The sequence below is a fragment of the Marmota monax genome, unplaced genomic scaffold, assembly GCF_021218885.2.
Source record: "Marmota monax isolate L192 unplaced genomic scaffold, Marmota_monax_Labrador192_F-V1.1 WCK01_AAM20220418_F8-fsc00023, whole genome shotgun sequence".
Taxonomy (NCBI): Eukaryota; Metazoa; Chordata; class Mammalia; order Rodentia; family Sciuridae; genus Marmota; species Marmota monax.
Window position 1 is genome coordinate 9,633,384 of NW_026692907.1, and position 26,120 is coordinate 9,659,503.

Below are 26,120 nucleotides of genomic sequence, written 5' to 3' on the forward strand. Positions count from 1 at the left end.
AGTGGCTGGCTGCCTGTGGAAAGCCAGGACCTGGGTTAACACAGGCCGTCCCAGCCCTGTGATCCTTGCCCTCGCGCCCTCCCTCCTCCCCAGAGTCTGGATGTGCCACGATGCAATGAGGTCAACCTCAGGCCCTCACAGTGCTGCCCTTCAAGGCCGAGATAGGCTGCCCTCCCCAGTGGCCTTCCACAGTCGAGGGAAATTTAAAACCAGCTCTGTGGCCCACAGCATCTGCCCCTGTCATCATAGTCCCCCTTCCACTTGCACTGACCCTGGCTGTGCTTATCTGTGTTATGGGGAAGGAATGGGACTAGGACAATTCCTTGGAGAGGTCTAGTAAGGGAACTGGCTGTGATAGGGGCCTGTCATCTTGATAACGTGGGAAAAGCACTGGGGTTAGAAGTCAAAATACCAGATTCCTAGCTCATCTTGTCCACTTGCTAGCTTTGTGATTGATCTTAGGAAGGAGAAAGAAGCCAGAATTTATTAAGCACCTTCTATATTCCTAACACCTCACTAAGCTGGAAGGGGAATCATAGATGTGTTTAATTCACTCCCTCCATACATAGCTCACAGGCTTCTAGAGAGAAAAGCAAACAAGTACAGTGAGGGCAATAAGGGAGACCATTGAAACAGGTGTAATCTATATGTGGGTGAGAAGAGTAGCTCATTAACTGGGGAGAACCCTGGGATGGTGGAAGGTGTGCTACTGGAGAAGGCACATGATTTGGTTTTCAAGGTGACAGATATACTTGGTGGGGGATCCTTTTTTTCCCCCTGGGGAACAGCACCTGCAAAGGAACATTTGCAGAACTCTTCTCTGCTCCGTGTGTTTGTCAGTGTTAAATAAATGACAACAAATGTTGAGTGGTAGGTCTGGAAGGTTAGACCAGGGTGCACCCATGAATAAGTGCATGGCTGTATTCAGTGGTGAAGCACGTGGACTTTATTCTGTGGGAACCAAGGACAGGTGCAGGGCACAGCGGGATCTCCATATGTAAAGAAACCTTAACCTGGCACGGTGTTACACTTACCAGAGGTAGGATTTCACAGGGCGTGTGGTCACGAGGCCCTGGGCGGTATGACCCAGTGGAGAAATTATAGGCTTTCAGGCAAGGCACATCCAAATTTGACCTTGAGGTCATTTGGACCCTTTCTGAACCTCAGATGTCACATTTCTAAAATTATAAATTAACTTCTGCATTCCACTTAGAGTTGTGTAAAGGTTCAATCAAGTTTAAGTGAAGCCCCAGCACCCTGTCCTAGTATGTGAGATGCCATTGCGTGCTGCTGATTCATTTCTCCTCAAATCAAACTTATGTGAGCACTGGAGATAAGATAGAGGTGCTTCCTTCATCTTCAAGACAAGGGTTCTGTGACTGCGGAAGAAGAAACAGGGGACTGTTCATCTGAAAAGACACCCCCTTCTTTTTTTTAATATTTTTAGTTGTTTTTTTTAAGGTGGACATAATATCTTTATTTTATTTTTATGTGGTGTTGAGGATCGAACCCAGTGCCTCGTACATGCCAGGCAAGCACGCTACCACTTGAGCCACAACCCCAGCTCCTCCCCCGAACACCCCCATCTTGAGCTGAGCCTCCTCTTGCTCCATCCCCCACATCTGTTTTCCATACGTTGTGCCATGAATTCTCTTATTAGCCACAATGAATGATATTTATTTATTAAGAACATGCTTAGCATTCTCCCAAGGAGCAAGTTAAAGCTCAACTAACAGCAGTAGTTTCTCCACTTAAGGACAAACACACCAAGGAATGGCATACGGGGAGTCTCTGTGTGTAATTTCATATTAAAAAACAATTAAACACTCTGCCTGCCTGGTGAGGGAGGAAGGGAACAAATCCCAGTGCAAAACAATGCTCTGAACCTGGGAGCACAGTTTCTGAATGTTTATTTTGTCAGGTATACAACTGACATGATCGCCCTAATGGGGTGGTGATCCTCATTGAATTGCAGATGGGTGTGAGTGACGGAAATACCACAGGGACCCAAATAAGTGGTGCATACCGTATCACTTAGGCTGCATCCTTCAGCCAAGTGGAAGTCAGCTGTTTCTTTTTCTCTTTCCCCTTTTCACCAACACACACCACGTGAGCAACCCCTTCCAGAAGCTCCGCGTGAAGAGCTGATTACCTACCTAGGGCCATGCTGGCTCACCTTTCCAGACTCCCTCCCCTTGGCCCTCTGTTACCTGGGTGCACCCCCGCCCCACCCCCACCCCTATGGCAGATAATGATGCATCAGATCAGTCTGTCTTGCTGCTGCATCAAGACCCAGATCAATTTATTGACTCTGTCAGAGGGGCTGGGTACAGTAATTGTTACAAGAGAAGAATGGAAAGTGAGAACGTGTCCACATGAAAAATAAAAATGACATTTTGTTCTTTTCTGCCCCCGCCCCCCCCCCCACCTCATAGATCTTTATGTGTTTACACAGCAGAGAGCACTTTATTTAAGTTAATCAGCTGCTTCTACATTATTAATTGTGACAGGGTGCTACATGACAGGAAGAGTATTATGGGAAGCATTGATCTCACTCTGATGGTGTGGGCCTGAGCAGGTTTGCTATTCCTGTCCTTATCTCGCTGCTTTGGGGTCCCATCAAATCACATTTCCCTGATTGACAACCCAGAATGCCTCCCATCAATACAATTGATTTTGTGAAAAAGGACAGGAACGTTTTTCAGCTGGAGGTAGATGAATTATGGTGATGGTAAAGAAAGCATTTCAGAAATCTTTCAGTTTGGAAACCTAAATTGGGAGCTAAGGTATTATTATCTTCCACACACAAACATAATTTGTAGTCCCAGAAAAATGATATTAGGAGAAACTTACTACAAGTGAAAATAGATTTAGTCGAGGTGAGCAGTGAACCTGAGGATATAATAGCTGTTTTTAAAAGGCCACCTGCTAATTTTTTGTGGAAAATTTTTGGTTAAGTGCACATCTTTGAAAGACATTTCATTAAAGTTCAACTTTCATGGCTTATACCTGTAGACCCTAACATAAATCCTATGTGAACGGACAAAACTGAGTGGGTGTCATTTGTGACCTGGAAATAAAAGGTCAGCCATTGAATTTATAGCTTTTTTAGTGAAAAGAACATAAAGATTCCTGCCAACTGGAGTCAATCCATATTTTAATGTTTCCTAGTTAAGATTATGAAATCAAGGGATTAGGATCATGCTGTTCAGTGAAGGTCAGAAATTAAATGTGATGGGCTAAGTGTCATTCCCATGGGGTAGAAGTTAATATTTCAGAAACCATTGCTACCCCTGGCAGTCCAAAAATGAATTGTCCATGATCATTAGTAAAGGTAAGGAGAATCCCACTATCATTACTAAATTTAATGATGATTATTATATTCATCAACTATATTATTAAATGACTCTGCTGTTCTCCTATAATGTCCCCAAACAGTAATAGTGACTTGATTGCTATCAGATAATTCTTATATACAATCAAGAACAAGATTGAAGACCATGGATGAAGGCCTCTTTTGGGGAAAAGAAGTTGTGGCTATCTTATTGATATCAGTGATAACATAGAATTTTCTTCTAAGACTAAGAGTTGGGGGAAATACAGATCTGGTATTCAGTATGATTCACCAGTACAATTTTTTTAAATATAAAAAAAAGAAGGAAAGCAACGTGTATTTCTCTTTCAGATTTATATGCCCTAAAAGGAAAAAAAGTTCATTTTTCCAGATCTTTTTCTTCCTCATATTTTTAGAGCTCTGGATTCCATCTACTGTGGATTTTTATGAAGGGGGAGAAAGACTCTTTAAATGTCATTATAGGATGACTCAGACACATGTACCCCATACTATTTTCAAATCCATTTTAAGATGCCAGTATTTTTTGAAGTTATAAGAATACTGTATGCTGAAGCTGGTAATTTCCTTAAAGATTATCTGCTCTGGACCCTGTCATCTTTCAGATATTGCTTTAAGTGCATTTTAGAATAAAGTTCTTATCACTTTGCTAAAGTAGCACCTCCAAATAAGTGCATGATTTCTATTACAAAAGTCTTCTATAAAAGCCCAGTACCCATTAAACTGATCCCAGTGCTTTGGAATCCTGAGGAACAAAAGCATGATATTCAGATGTGCATAGACTCCCACATGGTATCGAGTGTGCACGCACGCATGTGTGTGTGTGTTTGTGAAAGGGAAGCCTGTGCTGCTGTCTGTCTCTTTGGTTGCACATTTTTTTTCTGTCCTTCACAGTGCAGACAAAGGTTAAAATTCTCATCCACCTTCATGGGCAAGCACTTTAAAGTGCTTCTACATGAGCCAGGGAGTAGGGAGGACCTTTGATTTAAAGTTCAACATTTACATTTGTAATTTTGACTAATTTCTGTGCTTGCATTAATTAAATTGAAATTGTTTAATTAGAATAAAACTAAAATTGATCATTAGGATTAATTTAACCTGATAGGCTTTGTGTGCCTTTCTAGACAAATATTATGAAATATAGTGATAATGAAGCAGTGAGAGATCTAATTTCACATCTTATAATGATTTTAATATCTGTCAATTGTTCTCTCTGGTATCTGGATAGTGCTGAATGCTACTCTTTGTTACATCATTACCATTCAGCTAGGGCCATGCTGCATCTCTTAGTTGGCCTCTACCCCAATATTTTTTCTGTCAAAGTCTAAAGAGGTACCAGATTCTCTTCACACCACCCTCCTAGTAGCATCATGGTTGCCCTTTCCCCTGCCCCACCATCTTCCAGGAAGACAATTTGCTTGGCTCATCCCCTGGGCTTTGCATCACAGTGACCTTTGTAAACCAAGAGCTGCTGGATGAAACTCCTTATGGAATTCACTAATGCTTCTCAGCCCTGGGGTCAATACTGTCAAATGTGGACTATCTCCTTACACCCCTTTCTGGCTGCTTGGTTTGCATAGGAACCAACTACAGAATTAAGCCCCATAGTAAGATGGGAAATTCCAACCACCTGCTAACTCTAAGCTAGGTTGAAAGAGAAGGCCACTCCTAATTTGCGTCAAAGAAATAGCTTGCTCTCTTCATCCACTCCCTTCCAGAGAGCTCTATCAATTGAGCATGTTTCCAGATTTGGTGCCTTCTGTTACTTAAATAAAATTATAGAAGGATGAGACTACTATTTTACCAAAAGATCCAGTATAAATTAAATAATAGGAGATCTGAATTACCTACCTACACATCAAGAAATGCAGAACGTTTTTGAACTATCAAATATCAAATTATTTTGTCTTCAAAACAATTAGGATCCACATGGATAAATTAAATCCTTAGGAAAATCTGCAAACCATTTGAGTTTCAAACACCTCCCATCCACCATTTTCCAGAGTTGTTTTAAAAATAATTACTATTATTTGTTAAAATTATTTGTTGCTATTATTTGTTAATAATAATAATAACTATTTTGGCAGTTATGCTTGATTTGTTTCCTACAGTAACCCTTAATGTCAGGGATCCAAAGAACAGTGGAAATTATTTCAATATTTATGAAAGAGAAATATAAAAAAAAAAACATTTGGGATTTGACCAATGTGGGGAATATGTTACCTGCAAATTATCATATTTTTGTAGATTGGTCAATCAGTCCTGGGTAAAGACTGAGAGACTGAGACTGAGACTAAGAGCTGTGAGTCCTGATTTTGCCTAATCACCATATCTAAACTGATGCCCCAAAAGAATCCAGTGTCACTGCTTCTCAGCACACCATCTAATCAATCACACTTTTATTCATGTTTTTTTTCCATAGAAGAAACTCCTCATGTTCATAGAAAGGATTTGATTTGGAAGCATATTTGCCTATAATTTGGTTTTAAGAACCCCTGGACGTTTTCAGCATTTGAACTAGACTGAGTTCAGGGAATGGGGCGGGGGGCGGAGGGAAGGAATCGAATCCCAGCATAGAGCCAGTATGCTTTGTGCTGTTATTATACTAAGATAAGAAAAGTCCCTGAGCTGGCACATAAAGATGAGATTTCTGTCTTCCCCAAGGCAGAAAGGAATCCTTCCCTTCACTTCAAAAATAAAGCATCAGCTCTGGCCTCCTGGAACTGATTTTTTGTCACAAGATAGAACACTTTTATATATTGTTTCATTTCCTCCTCTCCACCACCAAGCTAGGATGTTGGTCTTAATCCCTTCTCAACAGAGGTGCAAACTGAGATCTAGATTCACTGTGGACTCTGAGCCCTTCCACCCTCAGCTGTGTGGCTCTTCTCTGAACCCCATAGCAGCGTTTATTTTCCAGCCATTTACTGAAGTCATCTCATATCACCCTGTGGAATGCAGCTGCTGAACCTGAGAACTGGGAGCTCCACAACCTAACCTAAGGGGTTGGCCTTGGCTCATATGCAGGGCAGAGCTGCTCTGGTACAAAGAGATGCTTCAGATGTAAAAACCAGGGTTCCCCTTAGGCACTGCCCTAAGGGAACAATTACTGTTAGCTTGGCCAGTTTGTCAGTGATGTATCCAGTCTTGCTTGATAAACTCAGATTCAGAAAGAATCTGAGAGACAGAGTCCATTGTCTTTTTTTTTTTTTTTTTTTCCTACTGCCTTTCCATTACCATGGCTAGCTTCTCTGAACTTCTGGACCCTTGCTTAATGATGAGATTGATTCTCAGCCTCAACCAGCAAGGAAATGAGCTTTGCCCAGATTACTTCCCTTTGGGTGCCCCAGAACCCCTCCTTTGCTTATCCTGTTTCTAGACCCAAAACAACCATTTCTTCCTCTCTGGCCCACCTTCATTAACTGGACAATCCTGAGCTCTCTTTGACCTCACAAATCTCTGAGGGTTTTGGTAAACATACCATGGAATCGCTTTGGGGCTGGGAGCATTTCTCTTCATAGCTCTTTTCAATTTCATTTTAAAGGCAGAAAAAGAGTTTAGCAAACCCTGGTTTTTACATCTGAAGAAAATAAATGTGCATTGGCCACATCCATGAAGAGATGAAAATAACTGAAGTAAAACTTGAAATCTGGGGCTGGGGATGTGGCTCAAGTGGTAGCGCGCTCGCCTGGCATGCGTGCGGCCCCGGGTTCGATCCTCAGCACCACATACAAACAAAGATGTTGTGTCTGCCAATAACTAAAAATAAATAAATATTAAAATTCTCTCTCTCTCTCCCCCTCCCTGTCTCACTCCCTTAAAAAATAAATAAATAAATAAATAAAACTTGAAATCACACTGGCTATGGAGGTCTAGAATATACCTCTAGAATCCATGGCTCACCTTTTAAGTATAATGTTAACTCAAAAGCTTTACAGGGAAAATTGAGAAGATCCAGTTCTGTTGGCTCCTGCCCTGTTTTCTCTTTGCTTGCCTCTGTGGTAGATCTGAAGAAACATTTAATACCAACTAGAGCTCCATGCAGCGCAGCCTCTGAGGGGTCTGCAATGCCTGAGAAAGCAGTCCGGATTCCAACTGTAAAACATTCCTTTACCAAGCCTTGGAAACTGGCATACTGCGCCGGCAGAGTTCAGAGGGAGCACATGTAAATGAGGCTCAGTTATAAACTCCTGAGGAGTGTTTTATTTAGTTTAAACCTGAACTTGAACTCCTAAACGTGTTCCTGGAGAACAATACAAAAAGGCTGATGCAGTCAAACAGGAAGTCATATTTTAGCTCAGATGATTCACTTCTTTAACAGAAAGAAAAATCTCAAAGTGTTTTTTAATTGAACTGTCTTCTAGAAGAGCACAAGTTGGCATGTCTGCAGGATGTTTGTGATTGCCGAATCAGAATGAAAGTGAATCTATATCATTTGAACCTGCCACATTCTGGCAAAATAAATAATAGGATCTCCTATCCATATGGTCATTTAACAAGGGGAAAAGATCATGAAGAACTTATAAACATATGACTGTCATGTAATTCCTAATTGGTTTTATTAAATGATAATAAAGTGACTGTAGAAGTGTAGGGCTATTCCACACTAGCACTGTGGTGTGTGTGTGTGTGTGTGTGTGTGTGTGTGTGTTCTGAGTGGATTCCTGTATCTCAGTTACTCATAGAGCACTAACCAAATGGAATTTATCAAAAACCAAGAGAGAACAAATTTGCTTGTATGCTTGATTTTAGAAAACACATTCTTGAATCTGTCTTCAACAATCTTTGCTTGCATGATCTCCTCCATCTCAAAAGTCATTACTAAAAAGGTAAAAAATAAATTAAATTTTCTGTGTTAGAATGATATTACCTCTCTCCAAGAAGCAAATCCCTTCCAGGAAAGCCAAGTGGCTGTACCAATCACATATGTTACGTACGTGTCCAAATCACTGGTAAGACCCTTCAAGAGACTGTGGATGCAGGTTTGCAGGAACTTCACCTTGCACCCACCCAACTCCATCGAGAAACTGCCCACATACATCCTGGAGATACTTAGAAAGAATCTAATTATTTGTAATAATGAATATTGCTTGGTTGTAAATTTAATCTTCACATTTAGAAGGAAATAAATCCAAACATAAAAAGCATTTGCTATTTCAGCATTAAAAACAAAAAAAAAAATACCGTCATTTAAAACTGCAACTCTCCCATGTAAGTTTGTTTTGCAAGTCACGTCGTAACAAAGACAAGTCTTGTTGTTAAAACCTAAATCCTACCACATTTTCAGAAGGAGGAGGAAAGCATTGTTCACCAGTTCCTGGATTGGGCTTTCAGGGAAGCACTACGGAAAAATCGATGTTTTTAGCCAGGACTCCTGGCTCAGATGAAACCCTGACCTCCAGCCCCCCATCCAGATCACACTGGTGCTTCCCATATGATGCTGCTTACTTAGATTTTAGGCTAATATTTCAAAGCCATTTTGCGTTTTATGTCCTCCCTCAGATGCTGTATAACTGGTATGATACTGAGGCCTGGCGTGCAGAGAAGTTAAGTTGGACCCCTGATGTCCCGCAGTGCAGGGTTTAGGTCTCTGATCCCATGATCGGACTTTTCCCATGGTCAGGCTCACTCTAACCTCAGTGAGGGATATGCCCAGTTTCACCCCAGTTGGCGACACATCTAACACTGGGAACCAGTCACAGACAACCAAGAATCTAAAGCAAGGTGAAGAAAGGTAAAGGAACGGAATCTGTGAGGTACAACCAGAGAGGTCTCAGGAGGTGCTGGGCCCCACAGCACCAGGATCTGGGCTGGGGTTGGTCCAGCACCCATGCCGGGCAGTCCAGCCCTCAGCCGCACCTCACTGTCCCCCACTCTCTGTTCTCTTGGATCTGAGCGCTGCCGTGCTGCAGCTTCCTCCACGTTCTGCCAGGTTCCGCCTCCCAGCCTAACTTCCTTCCGTGGCTCACTATGGAAGCCTCTGACGGCTGCTCAGGGAGGTGGCTGGGGCTGGCAGCTCCATTTCTCCTTCACTGCCTTGTCCTTGCCATGAATGGACCAGGAAGGACTGTCGGTTTTGGACACTCCTTGAGAGGGCAAGGGTCTGACCTCATTCTCATGAGCAGCTCAGTCACAGGTGTGCAGGGCAGGAGAGACTTGGAGGAGGAAGAAAAGGGGGCCAAAAAGGAAAGGAGAGGGACAGGGACAGGGCGCAGAGAAGGGTTAAAGTACAGAAGAAGCAAAGACCTATGTGTGGGGCCAGGGGTGTGGGGGTGGGGGCGGTGAGCAGTGGGGTGAAGAAGCCCAAAGGGGCAGATGCTGCCCAGCGTTTGGAAGGCCTCCCTGGCTGGAAAGGTTAGACCGGGAATCTGTTTCTGGCAAAGGAGCGGCTCTTCTGGAATTGTATTACAGGGTGTCTCTTGGAGAATTTCTGAAGCCACTGGACTTTTCACCGTAATGTTGTTCTTCCCCTTTTGGACTGTATCTACCTGCACAGTGCAAACAGTCAGACCTCCTGATGGATTCGCTGCGACCTGAGCCATGCTTGGGAAGAGCAGGAGTGAGGAAGCACACAGTAAAATCATTATTATAATGGGGCCACGCTCTGCTGAGCGCCGACCTCCACTCCCACGCCTCTCTCTTTAAACAGAAAGGTTACCTCCCTGGGCCACGGTTGGGCCAACCCCAAGTGTGACTGTCTGCACTTGTTAGACAACAGGCATTTAATTAAAATTGGAATCCAATGTGTAGAAAACATACATTTTTTCATTTCATAGCTCCCCAGGAAACCATATTCCCTTCCTTCCCCACTCCCCACAATGCTCTCCCTGCCAAAAAAAAAAAAAACCTAGGGAAAAGATGATTTTAATGTGAAATCAAAACTTACAAAGGGCTGGGCCGCTCCTTTATTTTTGCCTTTGGGGCAGACATTAGGCACTAATGAAGCCAGCATTGTGTCTTGAGAGCAGAGCCAGCTTTTTATGGCCAACTTCCCATATGGAGAAGAATTCGTCCCATCTCAGGGCATGAAAATACAGCATTTAATGAATCTATAACTAAAGTCTTTGGTCTTGCGCTTATGTGATACAAGGGGCAGCCTGATGCCTCTTGATATCTTGTTGGCCTTTGTGGAGTCAAAAAAGTTAAAAAAGAACGGATCATAAACACAAGGCCCAAGGTGAGAAGACAACCACCCAGCCCCGCTGTCACAGCCCAGCATCCAGCGCACTGTCTGGGCTCCGCCCAGCACATCCGGCAGTGCCATCCTGGCCCAATAGATGGGCGCACTGGACGAGTTCATCGGGTCCTTGTCCCCTTAATCTCCACGCTGCACCTCAGATCTCAGGCAGCTTCCGTGGTGCAGGCTCACTTTAATGGACAGAATCTATTTTTCATGAAAAAGCAGGAAATAAGCTGTCTCTTTCATAAAAAGATTTACAAAATGTAATCATTGTTGAAATATTCCCTTTGAACTGCCGTGTCCACGGGGGTCTCCGGCTCCCAGAGTCGGGCTTCATTAGAACCTCCTCCTAAGCGGCTCCAGAAGGGCAGGTACGCTGGTGGTGCCCGGCTTTGATGTCTTGAATGAATGAAAGAAAAGCACAATAAAAAAGAGCTGTTGATCAAGCATAAAATACTCTTTAAGCTGACAGAATAGCAGCGTTAACACACCCTAAGCTGCTTTTAGTTTTTCCCTTTTTTCCTCACATTTTCCTGTGCTTTGTGTACAGTGGGGGTTTGTATTTTATAAGAAGTCTCTGATCTATGTAGTATGCCATTCGCTAACAAAAACCAAAATAGGATTGTTTCTGTCCCACTTGGTTGCCTGACTACTCCTTCCCTCCCTCCCCTTTCCCCCTCACCCCCAACCTCCGAGGCTCAGTTAGCCTTGCAAGGCAAGGGCCCAAATGCCTTTCATAAACTTGAGCCAATTCCTTTTGTGCTGTTGGTTTCGCCGCTCTGATTTTAATACTGCAATTAAAGACAGATTTTTATTTTCTCAAGAACTTTCTCTTGCGACTGGGGAAAGGGAACTGAAGCAGCTGCTACTTTTAACTAAGGAATTATATCATTAAATAAGAGAAAGTGCCTTGTTAAGCGATAACTTTGCTAGGAAAATGGTCCTCTTTAGGTCTCAGGGGGATCCTAAGGTCCCAGACCCATTTATAGTTAGAGAACCTGTCTACTCCAGCTTTCTGGTTTTCTGTCCTTGCCCCTAACCGGGTATCATCTCATCTAATCCCCACAGATGGATAAAGTTGGTATCTCCATTTCATAGAATGGAAAACTGAGACTCAGAGGGGCTGACTAGCTTCCCTAGGGTCATCTAACTAACCCGTAACAGTGCTGGCGCTAGTCTTCCTGTAATGTGGACTTCAGAGTTCTAGATCTTTGCGCCATGCACGCAGCCCTCCAGTTAGTCTTCAGAGCAATGCCAGTGGGTCATAGTACGATTTTTAATCCATAAGTCTTTGGTTTCTTGAGGTAAAAGATTAATCGATGAGAACATAAAGGGAGACCAAAAGAAAAACTGACTTGGTGGTAAGGAACACCGGGGCAGCCCGGGATATGGTGAAAGATTCCGACCTTGGAACACTGTCTGCATAATTGGATTGTGTGTGCTCTCAAGGTTTGGAGGTACCGGATGGCTTATTGGGTAAAAAGATTAGTGTTTTCCCATCTTGAGGTTTGAACCAAAACTGAGGTCTTGGCTGGAAGCAGCACAGCCATTCTCCAGGGAGTGGTGGTTTGGACAACGGCTCTGTGCTCATAGCAAGCAGGCAGAGGTCCATGTTACAGAACTGTTACACATGCTGCTGACCCGCTGGGCCACGCTCGGCCCAATGCAGCAGCTCTTCTGTCGGAACTGCCTGGGGCGGCTTGTGAAGTCTTGTGTTTCTCCAGGGAGAGTGCCTGTCATTTGGGGAGGCGTGAGCATGTGGTGTGAGTGTGGATGTGGCCCTACTGGGCCAGGAGTCACTCATCTAGAGGCCTTGCTTTATCCTCCTTGGGTGAGAGATGCCTGGCTTTGGGAAGTTGTATGCAGCATGTTTCTCCTTGCTTATTCAATGGTGTTTGTCAGGCACCTTGTGTGCCGGACACTGGGGATGCCACACCTGAGAAGGGAGGCATCTTTCTTAAGGAAAAAAACAGGTTATTATAGTTCAGCCACCATGACAGGTGAACCCTGTGGGTAAAGTCCCTAAGAAGACCTCTCAGAGAAGGAACATGTAACTTGGAACCCAAGGATGAGCAAAGTGCTAGAAAAGCCAAGGAAGAGGCTCAGAAGGTTCCAAGGCCCAACAGGGAGAAAGCACTTGGCTTTGGGGATCTAAAAGAAGTTTAACAGGGCACAAGTGTTGAGTATAAGTGGTGGAAAGATAAGGCCACTAAGGTGAGCAGGGCCACTCACAGCCCATTAATGTTTTAATAGTTTCCTGTACAATAAACAAGTCTTGGTTTAGAGTTATTGAAAACAGGCTTTCTTTAATTAACAAAATAAAATCAGACAAGAAAAATGACCACGGAGATCAAAGCCCAAGGCTGGCAATACCAATAACTAACACCTGAGTATAGCTTGCCACTCTCTTCAGAAGGAACCCATGGAAGCCAACGCCTTCCTCTCACATTCTGCATCCAACTGCAGAATGGCCTTCACGGCCATCCCCTGGGCTCCCGGGAACAGGGCCGGCTTTACTTGGAGTCACACAGGGAGTCAGTGGGAAGAGAGGGCCTGAGTCCGAGTCCTTCTGACAGTACATATCAGCCTCTTCAGTTTACAAAGATCCTACTGTGAGGAAAGCAAGATTTCTGATATTGGGAAGAGTATGGAAGTCTAAAATCTAGCCCCTTCTTCCTGCTAGACAATAAAATCCTCAAGAGCAGGGACCATATGTATTTTATTCACAGAATCCCCTGAGCCTGTATCTCTAGCACCCAGCACACAATCAGCCCTAAGTGCTCACTGAATGAGTGACTAATGCTCCCAAGTGGTTGATACTAATGGGAGAAGCTCTGGGCATACTCCGAGGCCCAATTTACTTCCATCGTATTGGAGCGGGAGAGGGGACTTCCAGGTTTGGGGCTGGTTTGCCAAGGACAACTCATTCATAATCAGTAGTGAGCTTAGTTCATCCAAATAAGAGCAGGAAGCCAAAAATAGCTAACTGGATTAGTGTGACCCAGCAGAGGTAGCCTTGAGAGAAAAGGCAAAATGGTGACTGTGACTCATGCAGTCTTAGTTAGCAGCATCCTCTTTGGGGGCCGGTGGGGAATTGAGCCTGGGAGGTGGGGGAGAAGCTCCCTGTATTTTTGTGTTTCCGTTTTATGTGTGTAAATGTCCTTAAATAACCCACCTTGCCAGGAGAAGAAAGCAAAGTGTCACACCCAGTTCTGGATTCCACATTAACAACCTCCTTCCGCAGTGTTAAACTTTGCCCTTGAGGCCTTTTGTTTAACTTTTTAATTTGAAAAACAGATTCTGCCCTGTCACAGTCTGTTCCACACACACACACACACACCCTCAGCACCCTATCTTTTTGTTTCCCCTTTTGGTTCAAGTGAAAATATAACTATCTCAGAGAGACATATTTCTTTTTGTTTTTAAAATGTGCATCCTACCCTCTCTGTGAAAAGCTATAAAAGGCTTTTTCAGAAGTTGCCCTACACATTGGAATGTGTGTCATTAGTTAAGGAGTTGAGTCCCTTGGCTTCACCCACCTCGTCTTCAGTACCTCATGACCCAACTTTGGAAAATGGTCTCAGTGTCCTAATTGCTCTCCATGAGGCATAAGAAATGAAACAGATTGGCACTGTCAGATTGGCCTGCCATTCCAGGTTTCCTGTTTAGGATGCAGTCGAATAGATACTGTTTGTGGTTCCTAAAATACTGTGTATTCCAGAATTCAGGCAGAATGGGATTCGAACTTTCGTGGAGCTGTAAATTAAAGGGCGGGAGGTGTGATAAAACTCCATAGAGAACTGTGAAGGGAAAAAAAAATGTCGCGCTGCAATGGTTAAATGAAATTTTATAAGCACATTCAGCGTGGAGCTGTTTTGCATTACATGAGTTGAATACCTTAGAGACGCCACATCTGCAGGCACTTTATTAAATCCTTAGTCAGCACTTTCCAACCTGATGAGATTACTTCTTCATCTGACTGGAGAGAAGGAAAGCTGAGCTCTTGTCCCGGACTGCAGATTTCTTTTGATGTTTCACCTTGAACACTGAAAGAGGACAGTTCCCCCATCCCACCCCCAGTACATCACAAGCTCTAGGCATTGGGAATGTAACTGACTAATTGTACCCAACCAGAGACTTTGTGGGAGTGTGGATTTATGGACCTCCAAAACAACTGTAGCTGAATGTTCCTGAGGGGAAAAAATAGATCAAAGCTCTGTGTTTACTTCCTTAATGTAAATGTATCAAGATAACATCATCCAATATTGTATTGTAATATTGCAACTCACAGGAGATAAGGGACAGAGATTCCTTTGTAGTCCATCTGGCTACAGTAGAATAGATTAAGGGGCTATAAAGTATGAAGGCAGAAACCATATGAAACCTAAGCTTATGTCAGTAAATGTCTCAAGAAGATTTTTTGACTCTCCATAAATGAATTTTGTTTAATGTGTCAACATTTTCCCAGTGATTTGCTATTCAATCCCAACAATTTAACAATCTCAGATTTCTTTTATATATTTCCTGTATGGCCCAAGAAGAAAATAGGCAGAATCATTCTTCAATGAATGTTTTGAAACTTTCCCTGCTTGCATAATGAAAATTAAAAGAAAATATCACACAAGAAAATAGGTTTTCCAAAAGTTGTCTTGTCCATCTGGTGTTTCTGCAGTTCATGGAAGTTCACAGAAGTCGAGAGGCTTATCCATGTGTGGCTGTCACACTTGTCACAGAAAGATTATGAGAATCTTCAAGTGCAAACTGATCATTAGGAAATTTGGTGAAATGGATGAATTTACTATTATTAGAACTGTTTATGTGCTATTTCTGCCAAAGAAAGAAAGAAAGATTGGTTCCTGGTGTGGTTTCCCTGACTTCCCCTTCTGGAAGATCCTGGTCAAGTAGCCGGGTTAATTGTCATGAAGATTAGTGTGATGTTGAAATAAGTACTAATGGTCAAATTACAGGAGTAAAAAAGTGGAAGAATAGGTTTTGGTTTGGGCCTGAAAGGGTTAATTAAGGTTTTTTCACGGGTTATTAAAGACCCCCAACCCCTGCCTCAGGAGTCATATTGACACCCCACCACAGGGCAGCTTGGCTCCTCTATTGACATGTTGCTGGTCAGAACACAATAGCCTTCTGTCTGCAAATCATTGCTAAAATCATCTCAAGGAAAGAAAGTTCGAAAGCTTTAAGGTTAGACAAAAGCCCAAGAGTTGCAGCATGCAGCTCAAAAACCCAGAGTCAGCAACTTCTATTGATTAAAAACTAACCTTTAAAGTAACTCTGAGAGTGTGTGGTTAGCATTTAAATTTAAACATGTCATGAGTTGATTTGTGTTACTGAATACCAACTCAGAAGGAGTAACATTCACATCGCATTTTTTTTCCTAATTCCCTTAAGCAGCTAAAGTATTTCATGAAATGTCAATAGGGCAAAAAGAAAAAGGGGAGGGGCCCAAAGCTGGGCCTTGTAGTTTTCTTTCCCATGCAAATATTCACCCCCCAAAAGAAAAGTGTGGAGAGTGAAACACAATAATTAGTCCTTTGTCTAACTTTCCCAAGTGCCAGAGAAAGACAGATTAATTAAATATACAACAGTGTTGGTTTTTGGAGTGGGGGTCTTGCTTGCTGTGTAGGTCATAAATTAGGCAGAATAAATACTTCAATGTGTTTGCAGTGGGCCTGCTACGTCAGAACCACTGGAAGGTTGGTGGGAGGAGAGCGGAGGGTTTCTTGCTAATGATAGTCACGTCTGGGTCTGTCTGGTTGCTCTTAGCAACCAGACATGATGTAACACCAGGATGAACTTGAACTTGGGGGACTTGAAAAGAGAACAATAGACCAGAGCAATCAATAAAGCCTATTTCAGTGAAGGATTACAGAGCTGCTCTGGGGTAACCTTGTCGGCAAGGCACATACTGAATAGTAAGATGTGTGAAGAAACTTTTTTTTTTTTTTGCTTTGCTTTTTAAGAGAAGTGCAGAGGCACTGCAGATTTTTGTAGTGCCCTGAGGTCTCGTCCAGAGACAGTGGTATGGAAAACTGCTCCCCCTGCCGACTCACTGAGTCCCAGGCCTTTGCTTTAAGAGTTAACCGGTCTGTCACATTGAAGAAGTCTGGAATTTTACAACTGCCTTAGAAAGTGTGCAAACAGAAATTGTGAGCATTGTTTGCCGCACTCAGAGTTTGAGAGTGTTCTGTTAAAGTGTGAATGCAGTTCTAACGTGGATCAGCATCCGCTATTTAGGAGAGGCCTACTAAAAATAAAAACACTTTGGGGGCCTGACTCCCTCTCCTTCTTTTCTCCCTCTTCTTTCTTTGGTCTAGTTAGATGTAGGCCATGTGTAGTTGCCAGAATGATTTCCTTTCAGGACACAAGAGGCTCTATTGTTTTCCTCAAAGCATGTGGATGAAGAATAACATCAGATGATGAGCAGTTGTTCACTTTAGACTGAGGGTTTTTAAACTCCTCTGGAAATCAAAGGTAGTTTGTGTAACCAGGAAATCTTATACCAACCTCCAGGTAGCTCTTTTTTAGCCATTCTTCAGCCAGTCCTGACTTTACCTAATGGAATCTCTTAGACAAGGCCAGGCCTTCACCTGACCGAATCATCCACACATGACCCACTCTGAGGCACTTTTCAGTGACTAATGACAAATGCAGTGAATTTTTCAGGGTATTGCCGGAGGAAAGTTGGCAAAAGCCATATACTTTCTAATTCACTTAAGACTCTGATATTAGTCTATACTTGGTCACTTTGTTTAGCGAACTTAACTTTCTTTGCTGACAAAGAAATGCCAGCAAATAAAGTAATGTCCTACTGGAGTATGACTCAAAGCTGATCATCTATGGGTTCATGAAAGGAGAAGGTAGCTGGGCCCAGACATGGAGACCTTTAAATGCTGAAAGGACAAAAGCATGGCCTCATTTACCCTGTGGACCTAGTGGCAGTTACCAAGGCGAAGTCTTGCTCCTTTTTGATGATTATGTGTCCTTTCTGAAAATATTATTTTAGAAATATTGGACTGAAAGGAGCTTTAATTTATTTCCTGAAGTCGACCTCACATACATAAGAGGAAGGAGAGAGTAAGAGAAATGAGTGGCTTTCCCTAAATTACCCAGGAGATGACCAAGGGCTTCTCCCCCTTTACCTCCTTGTTCATGGCATTGTTGCTAACACCTGTGCCTGCTAAAGAATGCTGCAGTCACCCTGTGGGCACCCAACATGTGCCCACTCATTGGAAGGAGACACTGAAAATCATCCAAGTCACCTAGCCATTAATTACCCCATGAAAACTCTTCTTTCTCCCATTCTCCATTCACTCAGCTCTTCTTGGGTGAAGATATTCTGTATTCCAGGCTGAGAACTGAATGAGCAACAAGATGGTCAACTTCTAAAATAGGCTGTTTTGCAAACTGGACTTTTGGTTTTTTGTGACAAGGATAGAACCCAGGGCCTCACACACACCAGTCAAGGGCTGTGTAAGTGAGCTACACCCCAGCCCCACAAACTGCCCTTCTAACTGCACTCTTCCTTTTGTCTTCCAGTCCTGGTACCTGGGATAAAAGTTGCAGCGTCCCACCATCCACCAGACAGACCACCTGACCCCTTCTCAACTCTGTAACATGGACGCAACCTCAACCCAGCGCGGTTACAACTTCACTGTCAGTGGAAGGGGAGAGAAACCGATTCAAATCAACTTGTACATGGAAACAGCAAGCATTATGGTCAAACAGCAAAGGCCATAACCTTTCGGGATTTTTTTTTTTAAATACTTTAGGGACTGTTGTAATTTCTCATATGGTGCTGGAAATGGTTGGGCTTTGTAACATTTGGAGTGTTTCCGTGGTAGCGTGAGCATTAGGTGATGTGGCTAGCGGAGGACTACCCTTGCTCACTGACTTCCTGCTGTAACACACTTTCCTTACGGAGCCTGGCTGTTTCACAGTATTTCATGAATTTACCCACACAGGTGTGATCCTTCTTGAGCATTCAAGAGGCACATGGAGAACTAAATCTTTTGTAGTAGCTGAGATCTGCAATATATAACTTACGGGACAGTCAAAGGGCAATGTTTTTCTGTAACATATTGGAAAAAGAAAATGCAGTTATGTTCCTTTTTTATTTTTCTTTTAGTTTGGTTTGGTTCAGCAGTCAGCAGTTAAGTATATAACATGGCCCGCAAGGACAATGAATCCACTCACGTTGCAGAACAATTCCGAAAATGGCAAACTACTACTACTATTCAGTTTTTTAAAAGTTTTGAAATGCTGCACTTACATTAAAAACAACAACAACATTTTTCAACAATTTCAACAATGACACAAAAATTCACATGGAAATGGGGAAGATGGTCTGTGTTGACAGAAACTGACAGGAATCAATCAAAACAATCGAATTTTGAATTGAGTAAAGTGCAATTTCATTGGATAGCTAAATATCTTTGTAAGATAGAGATTGTTGAAAATTCTATTTTTGTTTTTCAAGTCCTTCCACCCCAGGACTCTAAATTATTGGGGTAAAAAACAGCCTTGCAAGAAAAAAGGGGAGCTATTTTTGCTTTTTATGTTTTTTATTGTTAAACTTGTATCCCTTTAAAAACTGAAGGAAAATTTAAAAAAAAAACAAAAAAACAAATCTAATGGTGCTTTTACCACAATATGTTAACTACATTAAATGCTAATTAATTATTTTCTGTTATCAAAGCACATAACTAAAATCATGGTATCTGTTAATTTTATAAGCTAGAAGTCATTATAATGAATCATGCCAATTCTGAAGATTTTTACATGTATCTGGCAACATAGGATTTATCAGTTATCAGACACCTCATGGTACCAGAGATTGTCCAGAAGTTTTAAAGACCTTTGCGTCCCTGAACTGGGCTATGGGAAAAAAAAATAATAATAATAATGAAACCAATACTGACACAAATGCTGGTGCCCATTCAGATCAAGGGCACTTGTTAGGGAAAAACAAAGTTTGCACCCCCCAAATGTCCTGTATCTTATGTAAAAAAGAAAAAAAAGAGAAAAAAAAGAAACAAACAAACAAAAACAAAAAAAAAGTGCAAGTGATTTTTCTACCAGACAGCGAAGCACCCCTTTGCTTCCCATGCAACTTCAAGAAGGTTCCCTAAACTATACATATATAAACGTTCTGGTTGGCGGCCCTGCTGATCAGAGGAAGTCTCTGCATGTTCTAGTGTTAGTAACTAATTTTTATATAGTTAATGTAGGATAAAGTAGAGTGCATTAAGACACAATATGGTAACCCTCCTCTAGGCACTTGCCTTTAAACTTTGTTTTCAGCCCTTCAGAAGGGTTCTACTACTGTCCTATACAATCAAGTAACTGAAATTCTTGGGAAGACACTTTGCTCCTCATCTTCCCCCCCCCAACAATGTTGTTTTGTTTTGTTTTTTTTCCTTAATTTGCACGAAAACAAAAAATTCCATATCAATGTGCCTTGCCCTGGATAGCGATTATTTGTGGAATTGTTGCACATGCTCCTCTATTGAAAGGGGTTTTTCCCTCGTCAAGCATTTGGAGACACTTTTTGTAAATGTGACTTTTATGTCAGCCATCGTCAGTTTCAACATCTAGAACTCAATAGAAAGTCAGTTGTCCCGCAGATAGGAGTAGTCGTTATTGTCCTGTGTGGTCAGTGGCAGTGCATTGCTGAGATCTGTAGATGCTTAGAATGTCAGTATTTTGGATGTTGCTGCATTTTACAATTTATTTGGAGTCTTCCTTATTCCCCCCCCCAGATATATGAAAATATGCAATACCTGCTTATATCATGTAGAAAAAGCTTAGCAATTATTAATTTTTCTTTTCCTTTTCCTTTTCCTTTTTTTTTTTTAATTTGACCAAAGTCAGTGCTGCACTTGACGCAGTGTGTTTTAGGTGTTTGTCTTTGTACTTTTTGTGATTTTTGAATGCACGTGCGCAGGAAGGGCTCCTCTTAGAGAAGCAGTCAAACTGTGAAGCACTAAGCTGACCCTGCTTCAAGCAATTTTGTTTTTACAACTGTTCCTTTCACAAGCAAGCCTTAAAAAAAAAGAAAAAAAGAAAAAAAAAGACAACTTCCTTTTTCTTCAGCTCCCACACCCCATTTTTCTTAGCAGACTGCAGTCAATCCACATTCAATAAAAAGTATATAATGCCCATTTTTATATGCACGTTTTTAAACTTCCAAGTTCTGAAAATTGTTTACTGGTTATCTCTATTTAAGGAAAAAAAAATAAAATAAAACATTTTGGATTTTCATATGTGTCTGATAAGTGGTTGAATAGTCGTTTGGCGCTGTTGTATGGTGTGATTGTCAGTGTACGGTGTCACTTCCTATAGCCAGCCAGCATACTTTGCCTTCCCCTATAGCACTTAGCTGGGCATTACTTTATTATGACATATGTGCACTAAAAAAAAAAAAAAAGAAAAAAAATTTTAAAAAGGAAGAAAAAAACAGAAAAGAAAGAAAGAAAAAAAATAGCAGCTTTCAGTGCTTCACAGTGAAGGGAAAAAAGCCTAGACAAACATTTTGTCAGAACCTTGCAATAAGCCAAGGTATTACCAGTAAATTGGTTGTATATACAATAAAATTGCACCCTTTTTTAAAACAAAACAAACTAAGCAATAGTTTGGGCAGTTCTAGTTGTTTTTAGTGCGCATGTTGTAGTCATGACTGCAAAGAGAGAGAATAAACTGCCCACTCAGAAGATATGTAATTTGTATTGTTGTATAGTTTTATTGATTACACTGATTTATTCTACCCTATTTTATAATGCAGGACTTTTGTAATGTTGTTTAAATGAGGAAAAAAATTCTGTCAAATTAGCCTAGTGAAATTTCTGATTGTTCATTATAAAGGCAGCGTTCATAGAATTGCTTTTCTTTCTTTTTTTTCCCCCACTTTGGGAACTGGATTTAAGTTTAAAACTTTCCTGTTTCCCTTTTTTTTTTTTTTGTAAGTATTTAAATACAGTTTTTTTTTCTCTCAATGGTATAGCATATTCCTATGCTTGAGAAGTATAGGTCTACTGAAAAACCATTGTAAATGGACTTTACAGGTATGCTGTATTTTTGAAGGTATTTTGTTGTATTAAGTTTGATGAAGCTAAAATTAGGGAACTCTGAACAGATTTGCAGGAAAAAAAAAATGTTTTAAAGGCTTTAAAACATTAGGGAGGCAGTCTAGGGTGATAACAAACAGGGGTTAAGTATTAAGTACACTAAGTTACATTTTTGTTCATGTTCCATTGTCCAGAAAGCAGCAGGAAACTGTAGTTCAGTGTGATCAAGCAGGAAAAAAGAAACACCAACAATCAGGAGTGTGTTGCTTTTTAGATTAAAAGCTGAGCAAAGATGTTTGAGGAAGACTTTGCTACCTGGGGTGTGCAGACAGACAGACTGAGAGCTATCAGCATTTGAAGGCCCAGCCCTCCATTCTGAGACACATTTGAATTTTCTCCCCATCAAATGGCATTAGCAAGATTGGCAAAGATAGTCCCTCAAGTGACTCCATGTTTTTTCTTTGGGAACTGAAGTCAGAGGCACAAACACTAATTCTTATCATTTATCAATGTACTTTTTCTTTTGGCCCCTTCCCTTGCTACCATCAAAGGCTTTTTTTCTGATCCTTCCAGGGCAGAGGCCCACCCCTATTGCCACTCACTGACACCCATCCCCAGCCTTTTTCGTCCTTCTGAGCTTTCTGTTTCTTCACCCCCTGGCAGGACAGTTACTTCTTGTCAGCTCATTCCCTACCCTGGCCTAGGTCCGGGTGGGCTCCTGGGCGGCCTGTGGGGCTACACCTCTTGAAGCTTGTGCTCTTCATTTTCTGACAGTCGAAGTGTGAAGGACCCAAACTTTCTAGTCACACATTCAGTCAGCCCACAGGAATATGCAGGACCCATCTCAGAAAATCTTGTCTTTCACTTTTTCAAACCCTGATCCCCACATGCTTTGATTCTGTTATAGTGACCGTGCCAGGAAGTACTTATGAAATCTGGATTTAAAAAAAAACGTTTGTTCCCCTGTGATTGTTTTTTGGGGGGAGTGGTTTCTAAGAATGTCATCTAACATACTTTACATCCATGTCTGGAAATATCTTTGTCCACAGTGGTGGTGGTGGTGGTCTTTCTCTCTCTCTCTCTCTCTCTCTCTCTCTCTCTCTCTGTGCTTCTCTTTCCTTTCTTTCTGTTTCTGGGTGGCAGGCCTCCATAGGACACATGTAATACACAACTGGCATGGTAATGTAAGGAGAGCATCAGGGGCACCTCGAAGCCCACCCTCCAGACCTGTCCTAGGTGGTCTCAGAAGCTGCTCTGCCCGTGGGCACAGCTTTCATCCCCATTGGCTGCCGAGGCCATTTTGTCTTGAAGTCAATGCATGTACTTATTGTCTGACAGTCCACCTGCTCTGCCTTCTCCAGGTCCAAGGCTGTGCATTTGTCTAATTAGCGTCATGTATGTTTCCCTTTTATTTTTTCCAATAAAAAAAAAAGCAGTGGGATGAAAATTGCTTTGATATATAGCAGGTAACATTGAAGCTATTCCATAGCACTTAACTGTAGTGAATACTGTGTCACCAATTCTGAGATCAATTTAATGTTTAATGCAAATCCATTACATGGTGCTATTACAGGCTGACAAAATGATTTACACAAATGTGACAACTTGGGCTCAATTCACTCTGCTTTCCAACAGTGTAAATGCATAGCAGTGTTTATCTGCATGAGAACTATGCACTAATCTATCTGAAGAAAAAAAAAACTATATCAACTTTGGTATCTACTTTCCGTTTACTTCAATCCTTGCCTTTTTGGTCATTGTTATAATGCCAGCTTTAGGACAGAAAGAAATATAAGAAAACCAGCATAATACCTGATATATTAAAATGTAGTGCCTGTGAAATCTGTATTATATTGCTCTTCTGAAGTAAGATTTTTCTACACCGGTAGCCTTCGCTGTCTGTCAGTCAGGACCTCTGGTATAGGTGATGTAAAATAACCGTACAATATTAATGCATGCTATCCATAATGCTTAGTGAACTGTATGAATATTACTCAAAGTTATGTTAGTCTTTTTTTCTGACTTGGTTCTTGTCAGCTAGGTTTAAAGGTATTTCACTGAGAACGCAAGTTCTGTCTTTTCTTGATTTCGGTTGTTTTCAGTATTTTGGAGGTATACATTGACTTAAATTCAGTATTACTTGTGTTTTGTTTTCGGGGTTTTTGTTTGTTTGTTTGTTTGTTTTCTTTTCTTTTCTTTTTCCTAGGGGCAAGCATGGGTGTTTGGTTTCAGAAATCAGTACCTGGCAAGATTTTTTTGTCTCAAAACTACCATTTGAAGTTCAAGAACTCTGCTCTGAAGCCACTCTGAGAACATTTCCAAGTGAGGGACATTTCCTTGACCCTTTGGAAGCTATGCTGATACAGAAACATTTTCTCAATGGACAGTGTTCGGCCAGGTACCCATGCTTGATCTGTCTTCACACCAGACCTTCTCACATTAAAGGACAAAAAAGAAAAAGAAAAAAAAACTTTTAAGAAATCACATGGCTATTTAGTTTCATGCACAGTTGCAATATTTTCTTCAGAAATAAAACTCTGTACAAACTTTGGGCCCGATTCATAAGAAAAAGAAGTTTGCTATTAACACGGGATTTTTTTTTAATATACTTTTTTGTTCTAAATTTGAAATGACTTGCTTTCCAAATTAAATAAATTTTATCTTATTTTCCTCCTAAGTCAGACTTTTATTCCCCAAAGGGTTACATTAAACAGACACTAAGGGCACGGGGTATAGGGAAAATATCCCAGTAATGCTCAGAAAGTTAAGGGGGACCCCCCCCCCCCATAGTTGAGCCAGCCCATGAGGTAAGACCTTCCTTGTGTGCTTAGTTTCCCATATGGACTCATTGAGCAATTTGGTTCAAAAACCAAAATTTACAAAATGTGTCTGGACCACAGAAATATAGGGTGACAGTGCTCCCTCTGATCTAACCAGAGCACCTTCTGGTAGAAAACACCCCTCTGCTTATACAATGTGAACTTTCATATCTCTACAGTGGTTCAAGGACAGTGTCCAGCAAATTGGGACATCATTCCTGCTGCTTGATGCTCAGTTTCTCAAAATGACAAAAGTATTATTTTATCTTTGACTGTATTTGTGTTGTTCTTATTTTTTTTAATTTTAGTGTTTTTCTTGGTAATAGTCTAAATTTTTTTTAATATCTCAATTAAAGGTCATAAGGCCTCTGGCCACATTGGGATGAAACTGTAAAAGAGCTGCCAGCTCCGTTTTTTTCTCCCTAGTTTCAGACCACAGTCTGTGGCCACAAAGGCATTTGGTAGCCTTGCCACTGAAACACTCACAGAATAGACTAGGAGTCCACGGGTTTCCAGAAGGTCCTTGGGAAGATACCCAAGGGCAAGTCCATGGTGCCCCTACCCGCCCTGACCTATCCCCAGAACAAGTCCACTGGAGACTTTTCCCACCACACATGGAAACTGTCCACTCAAAATACCTACGATTTTCATTTCAAATTGTTGGGGTGAGGAGATTAAACACTTCCAGTGGTGGCAAAAGAAATCTATTGTGAAACTGAACTCCCCCCGTGTTAATAACTTGGTCTGAAATTCGTTTTTATGAGCCGGGCCCCCTGTGCCTCTAGTATACTTGTATTGACTCTCATAGTTACCCTTTTAGTTTTACTGTGTTCTGTGAAAATTTGTAATTGGTTGAGAATCACTGTGGGCGTCCATTCTTATTCAACTAAATCTCCACAGGGTTTTTGAGCTGGTGTGGATTAGTTTAACTCTTGTATTCAACCATTAGTGCTACCACCTTCTCACATTACAATACAATTACTGGAAGCAAGTACTGCATTTCCTATGCAACAAAAAAGGAAAAATAAAAAATTGCTAATGCTATGGAAGCTGTGTTGTCATTTGCTTTACACCATGCCTGGGTCGTTGAGTGACAGTTATGGTGTACGCTGAATCTTCTCCCAGAAACAGTCTTTTTTGCACCATGGATCTGTGTTAGCCTTGATGGCTGGCTGGCAAATAGTGTCCTTATCAGTGTTCTAATGGGTAGTGTTGTTTTACACCTAGTCGGACAAATATAGGACTCCCTGCCCACGTAGTACTTAGCATGTGCCTGATAACTGTTCTAAGGGCTCTCTGTATGGCATCAGTTAGGGCCCAATCAGGAATCAGGAATAGGATTCCCTAGGTTTTCCAACAGGGGCCTCTAACATAGCCTAAATGTTAATAAAATGGAGCACAGCCACCAACCATGGAGCTACCAACCAAAAGTGGGTCACCAGAACCTAAGTACTGAGGAGCACACACCACTGATACTTGGATCATTTGAGGAGGGGTGGGATGCCACATGGCTGATACTCAGACCTCTGAGGAAACATGGTGAATGGTGCTAGAACCACCCTGGGGGACAAGGTCAAGAGTACCAGAACTTCTGAGGAGGCAAGGCACAGCTGGTGAAGCACAGCTGGTGCTGAAAGGAGCTGGAGGCCATGGGTACAACTGTCCTCTGCGACTGTTGCATTGTGAGTAGG

The 26,120-nt window shown here is 41.8% G+C and overlaps 1 protein-coding gene across 4 annotated transcripts in view; it reads left to right on the top strand.

Annotated features, from left to right (window-relative positions):
* Nfia (nuclear factor I A) overlaps positions 1-25,473 on the top strand; it is a 360,710-nt gene extending 335,237 nt beyond the window's left edge. For all 4 annotated transcript variants that reach the window (XM_046451020.2, XM_046451022.2, XM_058581522.1 and 1 more), the window contains one exon: positions 18,084-25,473. In XM_046451020.2, the coding sequence (XP_046306976.1) occupies positions 18,084-18,101 (18 nt within the window). In that variant the 3' untranslated portion in view covers positions 18,102-25,473. The remainder of the gene's footprint in view (positions 1-18,083) is intronic.
* Positions 25,474-26,120: the final 647 nt, after the last annotated feature.